The sequence below is a fragment of the Pogoniulus pusillus genome, chromosome Z (assembly GCF_015220805.1).
Source record: "Pogoniulus pusillus isolate bPogPus1 chromosome Z, bPogPus1.pri, whole genome shotgun sequence".
In the NCBI taxonomy this organism is placed as follows: Eukaryota; Metazoa; Chordata; class Aves; order Piciformes; family Lybiidae; genus Pogoniulus; species Pogoniulus pusillus.
Genome location: NC_087309.1, coordinates 41,647,820 through 41,667,101, shown reverse-complemented (window position 1 = coordinate 41,667,101; position 19,282 = coordinate 41,647,820). Strand labels below are relative to the sequence as shown.

General features: G+C 54.5%; 1 protein-coding gene across 1 annotated transcript; it reads right to left on the bottom strand.

Annotated features, from left to right (window-relative positions):
• Positions 1-3,598: 3,598 nt before the first annotated feature.
• Positions 3,599-18,457, bottom strand: GRHPR (glyoxylate and hydroxypyruvate reductase). Its single transcript, XM_064140263.1, has 9 exons — positions 18,172-18,457; positions 17,956-18,086; positions 17,477-17,549; positions 16,208-16,324; positions 15,584-15,672; positions 9,717-9,821; positions 8,507-8,642; positions 7,741-7,871; positions 3,599-3,918 (listed from the first exon to the last, which is right to left on the bottom strand). Exons 1-9 carry the CDS (start codon positions 18,234-18,236, stop codon positions 3,797-3,799), a joined length of 969 nt encoding a protein of 322 aa, XP_063996333.1. The 5' UTR covers positions 18,237-18,457; the 3' UTR covers positions 3,599-3,796.
• Positions 18,458-19,282: the final 825 nt, after the last annotated feature.

Here is a 19,282-nt window from a genome sequence, read left to right as displayed (position 1 = left end):
AAAACATGAAGATAAATTCAATCTGGATCCTCTTTTGCACAGGAATGACGCTGAGCTGCTTAGAGATGTCCCTTGGCAGAGGTACATCAACACCCACCTGTGCAGGATGTGGCTGTGGGAGTGCAGCCTGAACTAAGCCTCTGGAACCACTGCTGGAGGCTTGCTGCTCCTGCCAGAGAGCAGAGATGTGCACAGGCTGCGGTGAAGTTTCCTGGTAGAACTTCCATGGAGTCTGGGCTGTGTGCTCTGTCTACCACCAGCTGTCTCTGCAGAGAGGGGCTGCAGGTCACTTGCTGTGGTGGCTTCCAGCAGAACTCTGCCATCTCACCAGGTCTGTCCATAGTCTGCCTTTCACTCAGTCCAAACCTCTGGTTGCCCGCAGCAGAGTCCCAGGCATCAAATCACACAAAACCAGAGAATTTAGCAGAATGATCAAAGCAGTAAAGTGAGATTGGGCTGGAGCCTCGAGGAAAGGAACCCTTGGTTGCTTCCTCTGTGCTGCTTAAAGCCTCACAGCCTGCCACAGAGGGTGTTTGTGTGCCTGCCCTCACAACAAGTGTGTGTCCTTTGTCCAGTCAAGTTATTCGATGGTTGCTTGTCCTCTTTGACTGGAGATTTGCTGTGGGAAGCTTTACCTACTTGCACAGTTTCATCATCTGTTTGTTCCATCTGCCCCTGGAACTCCTCAGTCTCCTGCTGACTCCAGGCTGAACCGGCTCTTTCTTCACTCCCTTGAGCTGCAGCTGCTTCCCTTTGATCAGAGCCCTCCCTCTGACTCAGTGCCAAGTACAGTCTTCATTAGTGTAATTTATGCAACCTCATCATCCTAGCCCAGGGTCACACAAACTCCTCACAGACATTCCTGCTTGTAAGCAGGAGCTCAGCCTCAACTCGCCCACCTCTGCCTCACAGCTCACTGACCACGCACAGGGTTCAGCGCCCAGGGCTGAGGTAACTTTAGTGCCAGACATGGCTCAACCTTATGAAACCCTGCCCCGCCACCAGGCGAAAACCTCTGCTGAGGAATCTCTAAGGAGAGTGTTCCTGGTTCGTGCCTCAGTAGATGTTTGGTGCTGGGCTGCTCTTGCCTGGGTTGTTTTCCCACCTCACTGCTGTGTTGCGTGTCAGGGCTAACCCTGACGAACAGGAGAGCACTCAACCGTATGCCTGTCCTGAGGCACTGCTGGAGCAAAGGAGTTGGACTGGATTATCTTCAGACATCACTTCCAAACCCCACCAGGCCTCTTCCCTGTGCTTCTCTGGGCTCTTCTGCTGCCAGCATGAGGCAGGAGGCAGAGGTCTTGCTCTAACTGTCCAGCACCGGGTCACCCGAGGGGGGGTCATCAATGAACACCCCCAGCAGCTGCTCCTGCTGTCAGCTCATTCGGCATCTCTGGAAACTCAAGCGGAGCATCCTGAAGCAGAGTCCCTGCCGTGGGACCCCGGGGGCAGGCAGCACGGCAGGTACCCGGTGAACTTCAGTTCCCAAGCACAGCCTTTTCGCTGTGCCTCTCCTTGCTCCCCGCACCGGGCTGCGGCTGCTCTCCCCCACCGCTTAGGAAAGGCTTTGGGTTCCCGTGCAGCTCCTGGTAGCTTCCACACGGGGTGAGAGCTGTGGCGCCCGGCACCACCGCTGCCAGGGCTGCAGACCCCTGCGCTTCCCTCCAGCCCTGCCGGACACCTTCCCGTGCCGCGGCTCAGGGCTGACTTCCGCAGCTCAGACGCAGGATGGCAGGTGCCTGTCCTGCCCCATTCTCTGTGCACCTATCCCTCTGCTGCACTGCCTCCAGGCTCAGCTCCCTGGCACCACTCGTCCTGGTGCCCAACTCACCTTGAGAGCAGTGAAGCTGTGCTGGGTGCCTTGCAGGAAGGTTCTGGCCAGGCTGCAGCCTACCCGTGGGAGGAAGCACAAAGCTCTTCCTCATCCAGCCCCTTGGGCATGTAGAGCCCCTGCCAGGGCATGGTGAAAAGGGGCTCGGGCTAGCACTGCTGGGAGCACGGCCAGCAAGATTCTGAGCTGAGAACGGGACGCTGTTGCAGCTCTCTTACCCCATTCTTGTCTTAAAGGGGCCCAGAAGAAAGCTGGGGACACACTGCTCAGAGTGTTATGACAGGACAGAGTGAGGGCTTGAACTCAGAGGGAGATTCAGTGTGCACAGTAGCAATGTTTGACACAGAGGATGATGAAATCTGGCCCAGTATTGTGGTCTAAGAGCTACCAGGTGGGCGGATGGAAATCTGCGCCCCTCAGGTGGATGGGACATCTGATCCTAGGTGGATGTGAAACCCGACTTCCAGGGCAGCAGTCTCTGGGTCATGTTTATTCCTCCCTCATTTCCTGCCTACCCTCTATATAGGAGGAGGAATATGCAGTTGGCTCCCCTGCTCTTGCCCTTTGCCTCCCCAGCCTGCCTGAGAGCTGCTGACCCTGCGATTGACTCTGCCATGTGGTCCTGGCTGACCTCCATATGGCCAGGGCTATGTCCAGGGAATCTATAGCCCTTCAGGGAATTCACTGCCAACTCTGGACTGGTGCCGTATAGATCTGTCTTCATCTCCTCCTGGTTCTGTATCTGTATTCATCTCCTTCCCATCCCTCTCCGTATATCCCTTTCCTCTAAATATCTTAATTTTTCTGTTGTTGTTGTTAGTGACTTTCAAGATTCAGTATCTGTCCAAGTGGTCTACCCTTGTACTTCCCCTGCCTACCTTTTCCCTTCTGGGGGGACTGGGAGGGGGAGCAGGGGCGTAATCCACATTCTGTCCTGGATGTTTTAGCCCTGGAAACTCAAAACTCTGACACCCAGGGTGCCCAGAGAGGTAGGAGATTCCTCCTGGCTGGCACCACTGTTGGTCGTTAGTTTGGGCTCTGAGCAATCTGCTCTAGTTGGGAAGATCCCTGCTGACTGCAGGGAATTGGACTGGATGGCCTTGAAAGCTCTCTTCCAACACAAACCATTCTGTGACTCACTCTATGGTAGGGAGAAACAGGTCCCAGTCCCCATTTATGTAATGGGGAGTTCCTGCAGCAGAGGTGAGATGCCCAGTGCTCCTGAAATATGCTTATCCAGGCCTCTCCTGCAGCTGGATGCTTGACACCTGCTTGAGTTTTCCTTTGTGTTGCTCCATGTCTGGGGAAAGGAAAGGGAGGGAAGCTGAGGCTGAAACCAGTGGGGGTTACAGAAATTCCCAGTATGACTGCCAGTCTGCAATCCACCTCAGTGCCATGCTCAGCATTAGTTGCAGACATAGAAGGCATGGCTGGAAAAGCCAGGGGAACCATGCAAGACTGCTCTGCTTGTCAGAAACACCACACCTTGGCACCAGCACCACACGTGCTTGGCAGCAGCTCCTTTGGCAGCCACAGGCCTGTGCCAGCTGTGCAACGCCCTCTCCTCCCTCCGTAGCTACAAGCTGGGAGCTCAGGTACAAAGCTAGTGGCTTTGAGGTCAGGCACTGCAGCAGCAGCTCTCCCCATGGCACCACACCTGTGGTGCTGCCAACAAAGTGAACAGCAGTACTGACACTGTAGTGATGCAGCTGCAGGGCCCACGGCCCCGTGGATGCCCACAGCTGCCAAAGCAAGGCACAGGACACATTCACTACTTCTGTTTAATGGCCATAATTCAGGTCCCTCCCCACTGGCACTGAGGCATGAGGCACAGCAGTGCTCTGTGAGGTTTTTTCAGGGTTCCTTCACTGCTGGCACAGAGGACAAGAAGGCACAGGATCAGTCTGCAAGGCTTCTCCAGAGAACACTGTGTTCTGCTGCCCTGCAGGAGCAGAGTTCTGTTCATCACAGCACCAGCTCCTGGGGCATAGGCTCTCCTCGCAGCCCAGCCAGCAAGTTGTTGGCTGCCAGCACTGCCATGGTGTTCCTCGTGGCGTAAGTGGCACTCCCTACGTGTGGCAGGATCACTGCAGGGCACAGGAAGGGTTAATGGCTCATTTCTTACCTTCACTAACCTCTTATAGCCTCCTGAAGGGTTCCTCCCATGGGGAGCAATCTCTACCACTGACACCAGACGCAGGGCATGAGGCAAAGTCATAGGTCAGGGACTGGGAAAGTGTATAAAGTTTAGCTGAGCTATTTGGAAACTCTCCAGGCCAAAGATGGGCAGCCAAGGATGGTCCTTCTGCATACCCTCAGGTCCAGTATTTGCCACCCTGCAGAGACTCGGAGCACAGACAAAGGTGCACAGGACTGCCACAGCTCCAGGAGACTCTGCTCACCACCTCAGCAGCTGGTGAACCAACCTCTGGGTACAGGGCAAATGGCACTGCCCAACATAGCTGGCACAGCCAGGGCAAAGATTTGATCTACTCTTTGACAAAGTGCAAAGGAAGAAGCCAAAGGTGCTGTGGGGTAAACTTTCCTGACATCAGCAGTGGAGAGCCTACAGTGTGGATAAAGCCTGCACTGCAGCCTCTGCTTCACAACCAAGAGCATCTCTGGGCAGCTCTGAACAACCCAGGCCATGCTACCCCAGGGCAAAAGGTTCTCTCAAGGACTGTGGGCCCACCTACGTCTTCTCTCCCTCCATCAGGAGGCAGCCTGAGCTCCTTGTTTGCCTTGGAAGCAATGTGAAAACCTCCTCCTCCTCTGCCTGTGCCCTGTGTTCCTCCAGCTGCCAAAACCATTGGGCAGTCTAGGGGGAATCTGTGGAGTTTCTGCATCGTGGCAGCCTCCTTTCTGTGTGTGCTTGTTTTTGCCTTGCTCAGTGCTGTGCCAGAGCTGTGCCAGCTCTGAGGTTCTGCAAGTGCTGCATCAAGTCTCTGCTTTTATCATTTCTCATGCTGCCTACGATGGGCACCAAAGCAAACCAAACCCTGCAGCATCACAACCACAGCAGCAGCTCCAACGTGTGCCACAGGAAGGGACATGGGTACGGGCAGCTACAACTTGGCCTCCAGGCCTCAGTGGTTTCTTTCCAAACAGACTTTTCCTGTCCCAGAACCTCCTTCCTGGAGAGGACACTGTCCCTGCTGCCTGATGCACACCTGCCCTGGCACACTCTGCCCATGCACACACCACAGCTGATGCTCAGGCTGCAGCTAGAGCAGCCACAGGAAGCTGCTCTGGCCCAGCCCATGCCAGCAGCTGGCAGCAGGTCCGGATGCCATAGTGCTGCACCAGCCATGGGATGCAGATCATCAGATACTGGATCCCCAACTAGATCAGACTTTGTCTCTCTAACTAGGCAGCAGAGTCTTCTCTGGTCTGTAGTCCCATCCCCTCCTGCTCCCATCTCCTGTCTTCAGGAGAGGAACCCCCCTGGTCCCACTTAAAGGATCCAGCCAAATCGCTCCCTGAAGGTCACACGAGGGCAGGCAGTGGATGTGCCACAAGTTGTCCCTATCCTATTCTGGCTGTTGTGCAAACTGAGGAGGGAGCTGTACTGGTGCACGGCCAGGCCATGGGAAGCAGCCCCCACTGAACCTCCTCACCTGCAGCAGCGAAGATCCCAGGACAACACCACGGGCTGTGAATGACCTGCACTTAAACACTGTCCTGCACCAAAACATCCTCCTCCTGCACCAAGCAGGCCCATTCCTAACCAGAATTGCTCTTTCAAGGGGATCTAACTGCAGCCTTCCAGTACTGACTGAGGCCCTACAAGATAGCTGTGGGGAGACTCCTGAGCAGGGCCTGTCGGGACAAGGGGGAATAGTTTGTGCTGCTGAGACCTCCAGTTCTAGAGTCCCCAGAAGGAGGACACAGTTGTTGTAGAGAGTCCAGAGGAGGCTACAAAGATAATCCAAGGGCTGGAGAAGCTCTGCAGTGAGGAAAGGCTGAGGGAGCTGGGGATGTTTAGGAAGGACATCGAGATGCTTGAGCGTGTCCAGAGAAGGGCGACGAGGCTGGGGAGAGGTCTTGAGCACAGCCCTACGAGGAGAGGCTGAGGGAGCTGGGATTGGTTAGCCTGGAGAAGAGGAGGCTCAGGGGTGACCTTATTGCTGTCTGCAACTACCTGAGGGGTGGTTGTGGCCAGGAGGAGGTTGCTCTCTTCTCTCAGGTGGCCAGCACCAGAACGAGAGGACACAGCCTCAAGCTGTGCCAGGGGAGATTTAGGCTGGAGGTGAGGAGAAAGTTCTTCCCTGAGAGAGTCATTGGACACTGGAATGGGCTGCCCGGGGAGGTGGTGGAGTCGCCGTCCCTGGAGCTGTTCAAGGCAGGATTGGACGTGGCACTTGGTGCCATGGTCTAGCCTTGAGCTCTGTGGTAAAGGGTTGGACTTGATGATCTGTGAGGTCTCTTCCAACCTTGACGATACTGTGATAGTGTGATACTGTGCTCAGCCTGGAGAGAAGGCTCCAGGGAGACCTCAGAGCAGCCTTCTAGTGCCTTAAGGGACCCTACAGGAAGGCTGCAGAGGAATTTTTCCTGAGGGTGTCTGGAGACAGGCCAAGGGGGAATGGTTTGAAGCTGAGACAGAGCAGGGCCAGACTGGAGCTGAGGAAGAAGTTCTTCAGTCCCATGGTGGTAAGATTGTGGAACAGGCTGCCCAGGGAGGCTGTGGGTGCCTCCTGCCTGGGGCTGTTCAAGGCCAAGGGTGGACGAGGCCTTGAGCAACTGAGTCTAGCTGAGAGGAGTCCCTGCCCATGGTGGGCAGGTTGGTGGAGATGAGCTCTGAGGTCCCTTCCAGCCTACGCCATTCTTTGATGACTCAAACTGGAGAGGACAGAAACATGTTACCTTGAGGGCGGTTAGGCCCTGCCCAGGTTGCCCAGAGGGGTGGGAGATGCCTCAGCCCTGACACCATTTCAGGGCTTCGAGCAACCTGCTCTAGGTGGGGATGTCCCTGATAACTACATAGGGTTGGACTGGCTTGGCTTGAGAAGTGCCTTCCAACCCAAACTGGTCTGGGGTCCTATGACCTGCCCCAGCCTCCTCCAAAGATATGCCCTAATCCTGGGACCAGCACCTACTGATGCTCCCAGTGCCCACTGCTCTGACTGAACTGTGCTTGCCAGGCTTCCCTTCCACAGCCACCTTCAGGGCTTGTCCACACAGCCAGACCATCTGCAGAGAAGCCTCCACTCTCCCCACAGCCTGCTGGCCAGGGCAGCATGGGGCTGCTTCCCTTAGAGACACCTGCTGGGGACTGTGGCTGACAGGATGAGCAGGTGAGCCCTGTCACCAAGCACCACCTGAGCCCTTGCCCAGCAGCCACAGCTTGCACTGCATCCTGCAGGGCTGAGACTCCTCGGGGCAGGCTCAGCATGCAGGGCTTTAGCCACAGGGGAAGCTTTGCCAGCAGAATGTGTGCCCAGGAGCTCACAGATCACCAGAGCTTGGCAGGGCACAAGCAAGGGACTGGTTCCTCATTTGGGCACCTGCTGGTCTCAGACCCCATGGATTTCACTCTATGCCTCAGCTTATGGTGTGGAGATCTACCAGGAAGGTGTCAAAAGGCACTGACCTCAGCTGCTCTCCACAAAACTAAAATACCCCCTAAGATCCTTGCTTTACATCACACCAAGAAGGTCCTCCCTTCTAGCAGGTCTTCCAGGCCCTGCTTTGGGGAAGGAACTAAGTTGCTCCCTGAAGGCCACAAGATGGAAGGCAGTGGCCATGCCAGGGGCTGCCCCTAACTTGTCCCCGGCTGCTGGCATACACCTGCCTGCTCACATCAGCAGCTGATGGCCATGGGGAATCCTTGCCACACCAGCCACAGGCTCCCTAGCCGTGGGCACAGGAGACTGCCAGAGCAGAGTAGGGACCCAGCTGCCACTCACCACAGTTCTTGAGGGAAAGCAGGGGGTGGTCGGTGGGCAGTGGCTCCGGTGTGGTGACATCCAGGCCCGCTGCTGCAATCTGCCCGTGGGCCAGAGCATCATACAGGTCCTCCTGGTTCACCACAGCTCCCCTACAGAGACAAGAGGCCACACTGCTGCTGAGGGAAACCAGGGGCTCCCACAGGCACAGGCCACATGCAACAGCCTGGTTGGTAGCATTTGGGTCTCTACGGCTGCTTGAACAGAGCTCGGATCCTGTCTGGCTGTGCCTGGACCTCCCAGGGCCCCAGTCCTGCTCCAGGATGCCCAGCAGCTGGGAGAAAAGCCAAGGAGTCTGAGCACAAGCTGGCCCTAGTGCAGCCATCAAGGGATTCACAGGCAGCCCCAAGTGTCCCACAGGTGCCATGTCGGGTCACACAGGTTCTGCCACTGTGCCACCGGAGACAGCAGGAATGGGAGGCAACAGGAATGGGAGGCAGCAGCCACAGGAGGCTGCTGCTGGGCTGGGTGAAGGAGCCCTGCTGCCACTGTCTCCATCCCAGGAGCAGCCCCACTGTGGCCTTGGGGAGGAGAAAGGCTGCAGCCTCCTGAACAGCTTATCCTGCCCTTGCTTGAACCCAAACTACCCCGAGCTGGAGGGAACAGGGTCCTGGAAAGCTGCACAGTCTGAGCTCCTAGGGAATGCATGTCACAGCCAACCCTTCTGCCACCATGGCTGCCACCAGGGTGACGGCCACCTCTGCACAGGGGACTGGCTTCTGACTACCTGCTGGTGTTGACAAACACAGAGGTCTTCTTCATCCTGCTGAAGAAGTCCTTGTTGCACATCCCCTGGGTGGCCGGGGTCAAGGAGCACGTCACCACGACGAAGTCTGACTCTTCAGCCAGCCTGGTGAGGGGGACTGTGGAGAAACACAGGACACAGCTCTGCTCAGGGGCCTCGCCAGCACAGCTCAGCGACCCTCTCATCCCTAAGGGCTCATCAGCAAGCTCCTGCTCCTCCCGGGGGACCTGGCTGACCCTTCCCCACAGGCGAGGGACAAGGACCAGCAAGCACCCTCGGGGACCATGCCCACTCCTGCTGCCACTGCTGCAGCCAGAGGGGAACGCAGCGCAACTTCATCTCGGGCCCAGAGGAGGCTCTGGGAGGCAGCAGAACACAGCAGGAGCAGCCCAGGCAAAGCACGAAAGCTCTGTGTGTGATACCCGCAGGCTGGTACCTGTGCCCCCTGCGCTCCTGGAGTGGAGAGCAAAGCACAAGAGCGGGACACGCTCTGCCAAAGGCGTGGTGCAAGCCAGTACCAGCTGGAAACCTGATGGCTTCAGAGTGACAAGCCAGCACTCGATGAAACCCTGGGACTCTAGCACGGCCACAGAAAGTCCTGTTCCACAGCCAGGAGGCTTGGATGGACTCTGACACTCATTTTACAGCAGGAGATTGAAGCTGATGCGTGGTTCCAGCAGCTAACACCTACTGCCCATGATCTGCCCTAGTCCACCTGCTCCTCCCTGTGCGATCTCTCACTCTTCTGTGCCACGGAGGATGGTCCACAAGACTCCCCCTCCTCCCATGGGGACTCACCATTTTCCTCTCCCTGTCTCATTCCGCTTCCTGGTGGGAATGGAACTGGATGGATGCAGGGGGAGGATGGAAAGTGAAAGCAGCAGGAACAGCCACAGACCACACCTAGGGTGGGTTATCAGCTGTGCCCAGCCTCCAGGCTGGCACCACTTGGCTCCGGAGGCCTGCCTCCTTCCCTGCCAGCCACCACCACGGCGTGGGAAGTGTCTGAGAGGAGCCATTTCCTCCTTTGCTCCCCCCACAGCAGTCACATTGGCTGCACCAAGGAGCCAGACAGAACCTCCAGCTCCCATCCCATGGGATGGCAGATCTCTAGAGCCACCCCAACTGCAGATCTCCACGCTGCCCTGAAGTGATGCCTGAGCACCACCCCTCTGCCTGGCACCTCCCTTACCATACTCTGCGCTGAACTCTGCAGCACTCTCTGGCCTTGGGCGGCTGCCGGAGTACAGAAACCTTCTGACACCAAAGGGCTTCAGACGCCGGGCAACTGCCTGTCCTGGGAGAGAGAAAGCAGATGTGCCAGGGCCTACCGAAGACCCTGCTGCACAGGGACCAGTTCTGGGCCACCAAGGTCTGTCTGTCCTCCCCAATCTCTCCTGCAGCACATGGCACCTGGTGGGGCTGGCACCCAGCAGAGGACACTGCCTGCTGCAGGCCAGTGCAGGGGGACTGCTGCTGTCAGGCTGCTTTCAAGGCCGGAGTGTGGGGTGGGTGGGAGGTGGATATCTCCTGTTGCATCTCATGTGAACAGGAACAAATTTCCAGCACAGTGTGGAAAAGGAGCTGAGGAACAGGAAAGCTGGAGCCACCCAGGAAGCACGCTGGAAGGTGAGGACAGATGTGCTAGTTTGAAGCTAGCTAGAATGTTTTGGTGGGAAGAATTAGATTACAGGCTGTGAAAATGAAACAATGGTGATGTCTACTTCACTCATAGGCTTGCTGAGATGTATAACAAGAACATAAATATAGATAAGGGAGTCACTCTCTGAGGCTGTGTGAACTTCCCTCTCTAACCTAACCTGCCATCTGTGTGACTAATCCATCTGCTTCCTAACTCCCCTGGCCAACCCTCCAAACTACCTCAAGCATAAGGCAGAATCTCAGGTAAGGTAGAGGGGTGGGAGGAAGGTGGAAGAGTGGTTGGGATTCAGGTTTCTGGGAGGGGAGTTGTGTTTCTGTATTACTTTTTAACTTGTATATTTTCCTGTATATATTGTAAATATCTGCTTGTATATTGTGCTAAGCTGTAAGTATAAAGCTTCATTCAATTCCCAGAGCCACTGAGTCTAGTCTGGGTGATTTCCCAAAGTGTGTGTGTGTGGCAGGTAACACCCAAACCATCACATCTTTGTTTTGACGCCCAACGTGGGGCAAATGAAATTTGAATGATTGTTAATTAACTCTGGGAATCAGAATGAAACTATTTTGCCTAGTGTGGGCTGTTGTGTGGCCAGTTTTTACCCTTTTCTTTCACCACTGGATGACAGCCCAAACTGGTTACCTTTCGTTTAATCTAATTTGGAGGAAGATTAAAGGAATGTACTTTGATTTTGGGGGCTACATTCTTGGATGGGTTGGATTCAACATTACTAATGTTATTACTGAAGCTGTTGTTAATAAGTCAGAAAATTACACATCTGCTGGAATTTAATCAACAGCTTCAATGTGAGTAATTTTGCCTAAAACATGATTACCTAATCCTTGTACAGAATATTTTACACATGGTCTGGTCATGTTTTTGTTGTGTATGAATATAGCCTTTATAATTCTGGCTTTAGCTCTAATTCTGGCATTATGCATGAAGAATTTGAATATGATTTCTAAGCAGAAAAAGAGGTGAGTGTCCTCACCTAAAGAGTCCAAGATAAGTGGTACAGAGAATGTAAGCAATGTCAGTTAGGAGGTAGAGCAAGGGGGGGCCACCACTACTCCTCTTCCTGCAGAACCTGGGACAACTGCCAAAGTCCTGGTTGTTGACAATAACATGGCAGGCAGCCAAGGAACAAAGATAGCTGCTCAAGATTCTGATGTTCCTTCACCTAGTTCAAATCCTCAGGCAGCAGAAACCCCTAACCCTAAGCCATATTCAAACTCACAGGCCTCAGGTCAGTCCCCCAGTAATTCACAACCGCTAGAAGACACGTTGAAATCCATTTCAGCTCAAATTGTTATTGCTCCAGCAAAAGCCCAGGCTAAAGCAAAACATTTGACAAAGAGTGATGCAGAAGAGGACTCAGGGGAGGGGGGGGCTCTGGTACACAAGAGCCAGTCTTAAAGATCTGGCCAACATACTTAGACCTCAGTACTATGATAAAAAGAGCTTTGTGAGATTGGCTGCCAAGGAAGAGGGTGGTTCTGAGTTGTTTAAGAACATTCTGTTTCTAGGCCAGGGACAACCAGGACAACCAGAGGAAGAGGAAGAGGAAGAGGAAGAGGATGACATCCAGGATTCCAATGATCCCCTCAAAGAGGTCAGGGCTGAAGTTAGAAAGGAATACTCAAGGGAATCAGGAAAGCCAATCCTAAGCTGGCTGGTGAGATGCTGTACCATTGGTGCCAATGACCTACAGGTAGGAGACAAGTCTGCCAAGCAGCTAGGGCCATTCACAACAGAGAGTGGAGTCAACAAATACCTAGCAAGTCCTCTTGGTAAGGTTAGCTTGTGCACATGCCTCCTGTTGGCTGTGGCTATGATGATGAGATGAGATGATCCTGAGATGATCCTCCATGGGCAGCTAAGATGTGAAAACACAACTGAGCAGGGAATTAAACTCATGAAGGAGTTTGCTGTGAAGGAAGTGCTTTATGAAGATCATGGCACACATGAGCCTGGTGACATTCCTCTTGGAACAAGTTTCATGAAGAAGCTTATTAAACTTGCCCATTCATCCTATTCTACCATCTTAGCTACCAGATTTATATCATGGAGTGATGATGGAAGGTCTCTCACTGTAGGTGAATTCATTGACCAGCTGAGACAGATAGAGGACAACTTGTCACATTCTGCCATAAAAACTCTGGGTACAGAGATAAAATATGGCATCGAGTATGGCATTGAAAACAGCATGAAAGAACTGAAGGAGGAAATTAAAACCTCCATTTCCAATCTGGCAAAGGATACCATTCCTTCATCTGAATGGGTGCATGTTTCTGCCATCAGGAACAGACGCCCACCTCCTGCAAGGCAATTCCAGCCCAGGAGGAGACAAATTCCACCCAGACATCAGCAATCATGTGCGTCACTGTGGATAATCCTGCGTGGCAAATACGGTGAGAACATGAACAAATGGGATGGTAAACCTACTTCAGCTCTTTCAAAGAGAGTCAGGGAACTGCAGAGTGGCAGAAACAGAGGCAGCAATGCCAGAAAAGTAGCTGTCACTTCTTCAGCTCCCGAGAGCAACTGCTATTCCAACAACTGCAATTTCTCTCGCAACAACACCAGTCATTGTGTACATCCTACATGCCATGTTCATCATTAGGGGTGCCCTGCCTCCAGCCAGGAGGAGGAAAGGGATAGTGGAGAGAACCGAATCTACTGGAATGTGTTCATTAGGTGGCCTGGCAGTTCAAGAGTTCGGAAATACAGGGCTTTAGTTGACACAGGTGCTCAGTGTACTTTATTGCCATCCAATTGCAAAGGGACAGAGTCCATATCTATTTTTGGAATCACTGGTGGATCTCAAGAGTTAACTAAGTTGCAGGCCAAAATTAGTTTAACTGGTAAAGAATGGAAGAAACATACTATTGTAACTGGTCCTGATGTGCCTTGCATTCTGGGAATTGACTTTTTGAGACAAGGTTGTTTCAAAGATCCTAAGGGTCACAAATGGGCTTTTGGAATACCATCTGTAGAGATTGAGGATGGTAAATTGAAATTGTCCATTAGACCTGAACTTTCAGATGAATCTGCAGTTGTGAGACATCATGACATAGGAGATCTGGAAGTGCCAACTGCTACTCAAACTGTGCACCACAGGCAGTACAGAGCTAACCATGACTCTTTGTTACCCATTCATCAGCTGATTCGTCAACTGGAGAGTCAGGCTGTCATTGAGAAAGCTCATTCACCTTTCAACAGTCCCATCTGGCCTGTGTGCAAAGCTAATGGCCACTGGAGACTGACAGTTGATTTTCGTGCCCTCAACGCCATGAGCATAGCTGTGCCAGACATGCTGGAACTCCAGCACATGCTGGAATCGAAGGAGGCTAAATGGTATGCAACCATAGACATTGCTAATGCTTTCTTCTCTATTCCCACAGCAAAGGAGTGCAGGCCTCAGTTTGCATTCACCTGGAGAGGAATCCAGTACCAGTTCAACCGTTTGCCTCAGGGGTGGAAACACAGCTCAACCATCTGTCACTCAGTCATCCACAATGCACTGGAGAAAGGTAAAGCTCCAGAGCACATCCAGTGCATCGATGACATCATTGTGTGGGGCCAAACTGCTGAGGAAGTCTTCGAGAAAGGTAACAAAATCATTGACATTCTGTTGCAAGCAGGTTTTGCCATTAAGAGAGACAAGGTCAAAGGACCTGCCAGAGAAATTCAGTTTCTGGGAGTGCAGTGGCAGGATGGTCGCCATTACATTCCTCAGGATGTGATCAACAAAGTCTCTACCATGGCAGTTCCCACCAGTAAGAAGGACACTGTATCTTTCTTGGGTGCAGTGGGATTTTGGAGACTACACATTCCTGGTTTCAGTCAGATTGTCAAACCTCTGCACGATGTGACTCGTAAGAGAAACAATTTTGAGTGGGGACCTGAACAACAAGCAGCCTTTGATCAGATCAATCGAGAAGTAGTCCATGCAGTGGGCTTGGGACCTGTGAGATCTGGTCCGGACATTAAGAACATTCTGTACACGGCTGCCAGTGACAATGGTCCCACTTGGAGCCTTTGGCAGAGAGCTCCAAATGAGACACGTGGTCGTCCACTTGGTTTCTGGGGACGTCGTAGCTACAGAGGTTCAGAGGCAAATTACACCCCAACAGAGAAAGACATTCTAGCAGCCTACAAAGGAGTGAAAGCAGCTTCTGAAGTGATTGGAACTGAGTCTCAATTGCTTTTAGCTCCTAGACTGCCAGTTCTAAACTGGATGTTCAAAGGCAAAGGTTCACCACCACATCATGCCACAGATGCAACCTGGTCTAAATGGATGGCTTTGATAACCCAACGAGCACGAATGGGTAATCTTGATCGACCTGGTCTGGTGGAGGTGATCACCAACTGGCCGGAAGGCACAGACTGTTCCAAACCTCCGGAGGAGAAAATAACTCGTGCTGAGGAAGCTCCTCCCTATGGTGATCTCTCTGATCAGGAAAAGAGCTATGCTTTGTTCACAGATGGTTCCTGTTGTCTTGTTGGGAACAAGCGAATATGGAAGTCAGCGGTCTGGAGTCCAACCAGGAGAGTTACCGAAACGAAAGACGGAGAAGGAGAATCCAGTCAGTTTGCTGAGGTAAAAGCTGTTCAACTTGCTCTTGATGTGGCTGAACGTGAGAGTTGGCCTATCCTTTACCTCTACACCGACTCATGGATGGTAGCCAATGCTCTATGGGGTTGGCTAAAGGACTGGAAGAAGAATGGTTGGCAGAGGAAAGGAAAGCCTATTTGGTGTGCTGATCTATGGCAGGACATTGATGCACGGCTGGAGAGAACTCCAGTGAAGGTGCGGCACGTAGACACACACATGCCTAAGAGCAGAGCCACTGAGGAACATCAACACAACCAGCAGGCAGATCAAGCTGCTAAGATTTCTCAAGTTGGTGCAAACTCTGATCTTGACCTTGATTGGAAACACTGAGGTGAGCTGTTCTTAGCTCGGTGGGCCCACGATTCACCTGGACATCAAGGCAGAGATGCAACATACCAATGGACACGCGATAGGTCAGTTGACTTACCCATGGATGCTATCACCCAAGTCATCCATGTCTGTGACAACAGTGCAGCCATCTGCTGCCAAAGTCAATCTGGAGGCAGGTCAGCTCTGACAAGCAGGACACCTCAGACTGTGTAAGGGCTTTATTTTAGGGATAGCTAAGAGGGTGGCACTCAGTCTGCTGCAGCATTCACAGGCAGTGAACATGTCTGAACACTTCAACCTTTCACAGTTTAGATCTGGTGAACCAAAATCGGTGCTGAGAGAGGCTCCACAGGGCTGCCCATGTTATCCTCAGTGATGGTAGAGAGCACAAGCAACACCACCTTAGTCACACCTCCAGAACACACAGATCTTGCACCTGACCCACACTTACCTATTCTCCCCAGACCTATGATGCCCACTGTGCTCTCAGACAGACCATAGCCACACATCCACAGGGGCTTCCATGTTGTCCAGCCACCGCTAGCAGAGAGAGCAAGAAACAGATGTCAGAGAGCTGCACAGGAGAGCCTTCTCCACAGCACAGCCTCCTCCAGAGGTGAGCCTGCTCCACAGCACAGCCTACTCCAGAGGAGAACCTGCTCCAGAGCACAGCCTGCTCCAGAGCACCTCAGGTGCACAGTAGCAGCCTTCGGATTGATTTAATTCAGCCACTCCTGATCAGTTCCCTGAAACATTTGCTATGCCAGTCAGTGAGCTCTGCACCCAGGCTTGCCACACATACTCCTGATGTGTCTGCAGTGGCCCAGGGTGCCATCTCCTGTAGGTCCTCTGCCTCCCACAGAGAGGCTGAGCTCTGCCTCTGAGCAGCCCCTGAGCAGTGCATTGCCAAAAGGTGAGGGAACTGCAGAGGACTTGGCTGCAGGATGTGAGGTGCCACAGTGCTCATCCCTGTCTCACCTGCCCAGGATGGCACACATTCTCCTGCAGCTCTCATCCTGGGGCTGCTGAGCTCTGAACCCAGCCCCTGCTGCAGCTGGCAGCTGCTAGTACTCACTTCTTCACCTCCTCCACTGCTTCGGGCAGCCGGCGGCACGTGGCCAGGAGCAAAGCCACCGAGAGCTCTGCGGTAGCATCAGTCAGGACGTCGGGGGTGTAGCCCACACGGATCCCTCTGCAAGGCAAACACAGGTCTCTGGGACATGGTGCAGCTGTGGAGTCCACCTCAGAACTTCTGGGCAAGCTGCTACTGCTGCACCTCTCACAACTGCAGAACCACAGAACTGCTTTGAGCTGAACAGCCTTTTAGGGTCGCAGAATCTGCTAACCCAGCACTGTCAGGGACAAGCCACGTCCCTCAGTACCACATCTCCACAGCTCTGGAACCCCTCCAGGGATGGGGGCTCCACCACTGCTCTGGGCAGCCTGTTCAGGAACTTGACAACTCTCTCAGGAATGAAACTGTTCCTCATGTCCAGCCTAAACTTGTCCTGTTGTGACTTCAGCCATTTCTTCTTGTCCTATCCAGAGAAGAGCCACAAAGATGATCAGAGGACTAAAGGACCTCTCCTACACAGACAGGCTGAGAGAGTTTGGGCTATTGAGCCTAGAGAAGAGAAGGCTCCAGGGAGACCTTAGAGCAGCCTTGCAGGACCTGAAGGGGCCCCAGGAGAGCTGGGGAGGGACTCTGGACAAGGGCTGGCAGTGGCAAGATAAGGGATGATGGTGTTGAGCTGGGAGAGAAGAGATTGAGCCTGGAGGGGAAGGAGGAAACTCTTTAGGGTGAGGGTGGGGAGACACTGAACAGGTTGCCCAAATAAGCTGTAGTTGCATTCTGTGGAAGTACTCAGTGCCAGGCTGGATGAGGCCCCGAGCAACCTGGGTTGGTGGCAGGTGTCCCTGTCCATGACAGGGGATTTGAACTGCCTGGTCTTTAAGGTCCCTTCCAACACAAAGCACTCTGTGACTATGATCTCTTCTAGACATCTGCAATATCAAGTGCTGCAGAACATCCCTCTGGGCCCCTCTACAACCCCTTCTGATCTACGTCTGGGCTTCTCCTACCCTTATTCTAGCACACAGGGGCTCCTCTAGCCCCAGCAGGGGTAGGGGGTGATCCTGGCGATGCCCTCAGGGGTAGGTGCAGGTTGCAGTCCCTTGTCTAACCCCATGCTCCACCGAAGTCCACCCACCAGGACCGTGCCAAGGCCACCTGCCAACTGACCTGAAGCTGTGCCATGTGCAGAGCCGGGCCGGCTCCGAGCCCCGCCCCCCTTCCCACCGCCCCCATCCCCCCCAGGCAGGGCGAGGAGCCGGGGTCACCTACCGCTTCTTGATCTCGTCCAGGGCCAGGTGGTCAAAGCCCACCGACATGGTGCTGATCACCTTCAGGCTGGGCCCTGCGAGACACCAATAGCGGCGGCTGCCCAACGACCCCCGAGGCGGGCCGGGCCGGGGTTCGGGACACAGCGGGGAATCGGGGACGGGGACGAGACAGGCAGCAGGAGAGCGCATTTACGGGGAGGAAAGAAGAGGCTCTAGGAGGGAGACGGCAACGTCGGGAAGGGGAATAGAGGGGAACAGGAGGGGACGGGACGGGGGAACCGGGAAGGAAACAGGGTGTTCCAGCAGGCGCCTGGGGGACAGCGCGGGGAGACACCAGGGGTGCGGACACAGCGCGGGGAGACACACGGTGGGAGGACAGCGGCGGGAAGAGCACCGTGAGTAAACTCGGGGAGCGGGGACACAGCGGGGACAGACGCGGTGGGGAGGGCAGCGCGGGGCTGCCGCGGGCGCAGCACGTACCGGCAGCGTCCAGCACCTCGCGGTCGATGCGGTCGGTGAGCAGGCAGAGCAGCCCGCGCTTCCCCGCCACCCCCGCCAGCAGCTCGGCCCGCGGCACCGGCTCCTCCGAGTCCCACAGCTGGACGCGGCACCTGCGGGGCGAGCGGCCCGCGGGTTACCGGCTGCGGCCCGACCTTGCCACCCGCCCAGCCGCGCACCGCCCGGCCCTGGGCTCACCCGCTGGCCTGCGACAGCAGCCGAAGCCCCTCGGCCGGGATCCGCCGCGTCACGAACACCGACATGGCCGCGCCGCCGACCGGCTCCAACTCCGCCGAGTCTGCCGCAGCGACACCGGGCGGCAGCGTCGCGGAGCACCGGCCCGCCCCGGCCCGCCCCTGGCACAAACGGCACTGCCGAGGGCGGCGGGCGGGCAGCGGAGCGGCTGGGACGGAGTGGCTGCGCTGGAATGCAGCCTTGCGGGGCACGCAGGGAGCTGCTGCAGGGCACTTGTGCGTGGCGGCATGGAGCAGCTGCGCCCGTTCCCGTCCTGGTGCTGCAGTGCCAGCGTGGGACACCTATGGAGTGGGGGCAGCCTGTGACTGTGTGCGATGCGTGTAGTGTCTGTCACCTATGGAATGCAGGTGTGCAGTAAATGCGGTGTCACCTTTGCAGTGCATGTGAGCGGTGCATTCAGTGTCATCTTTAGTTCTTCACAGAGAGAGTGACTGGCATTGGAATGGGCTGCCCAGGGAGGTGATGGAGTCACCGTCCCTGCAGATGTTCAAGAAAAGACTGGATGAGGCACTTAGTGCCATGGTCTAGTTAATTCGACAGGGCTGGGTGATAGGTTGGACTGGAAGATCTTGGAGGTCTCTCTTCCAACGCGGTTTATTCTATGATTCTATTCAATGCATGTGTGCAGTAAATGCGGTGTTACTTACAGAATGCATGTGTGGGGGGCACAGAGTGTAACCTATGGAATGCACATGTGTGGTGCATGCAGTGCCACCTATGGTATGCATGTGTGTGATGCATGCAGTGTTACCTAAGGGATGCTCCCTCTGCCCATGCATCTTGAGAGGACACAAGGCCGGACAGCCCACCCACTATGGGAAGCTTGTAGCATCCCTGCAACTCCTCCACCCTTCTGACCTTGCCTATTCTTTCTGCTCTGGTCTGAGGTGCATGTTCAAGCTGTGTGGGGCCAGCAGAGTCATGAGAGCAGATGGTAAATGGTCACCAAGGTTCAGGTGTGGGTTTCCCCATGCAGAAAGCTCTCCCATGTCCATGGAAGCAGCAGCCCATCTCTGATCTGTGAATCAGCTGATTTGGAGGCCTAGGTGACAGC

Bases quoted from the DNA above. Each gene is read 5' to 3' on its own strand.
- GRHPR (XM_064140263.1), bottom strand. From the start codon at position 18,236: ATGTCGGTGTTCGTGACGCGGCGGATCCCGGCCGAGGGGCTTCGGCTG. The intron at 16,325-17,476 runs GTAGGTGACCCC...TTTGCCTTGCAG, and splicing joins CTGGACGAGATCAAGAAGCG to AGGGATCCGTGTGGGCTACA. The intron at 8,643-9,716 runs GTAAGGGAGGTG...GTTTCTCCACAG, and splicing joins AGAGTTCAGCGCAGAGTATG to TCCCCCTCACCAGGCTGGCT.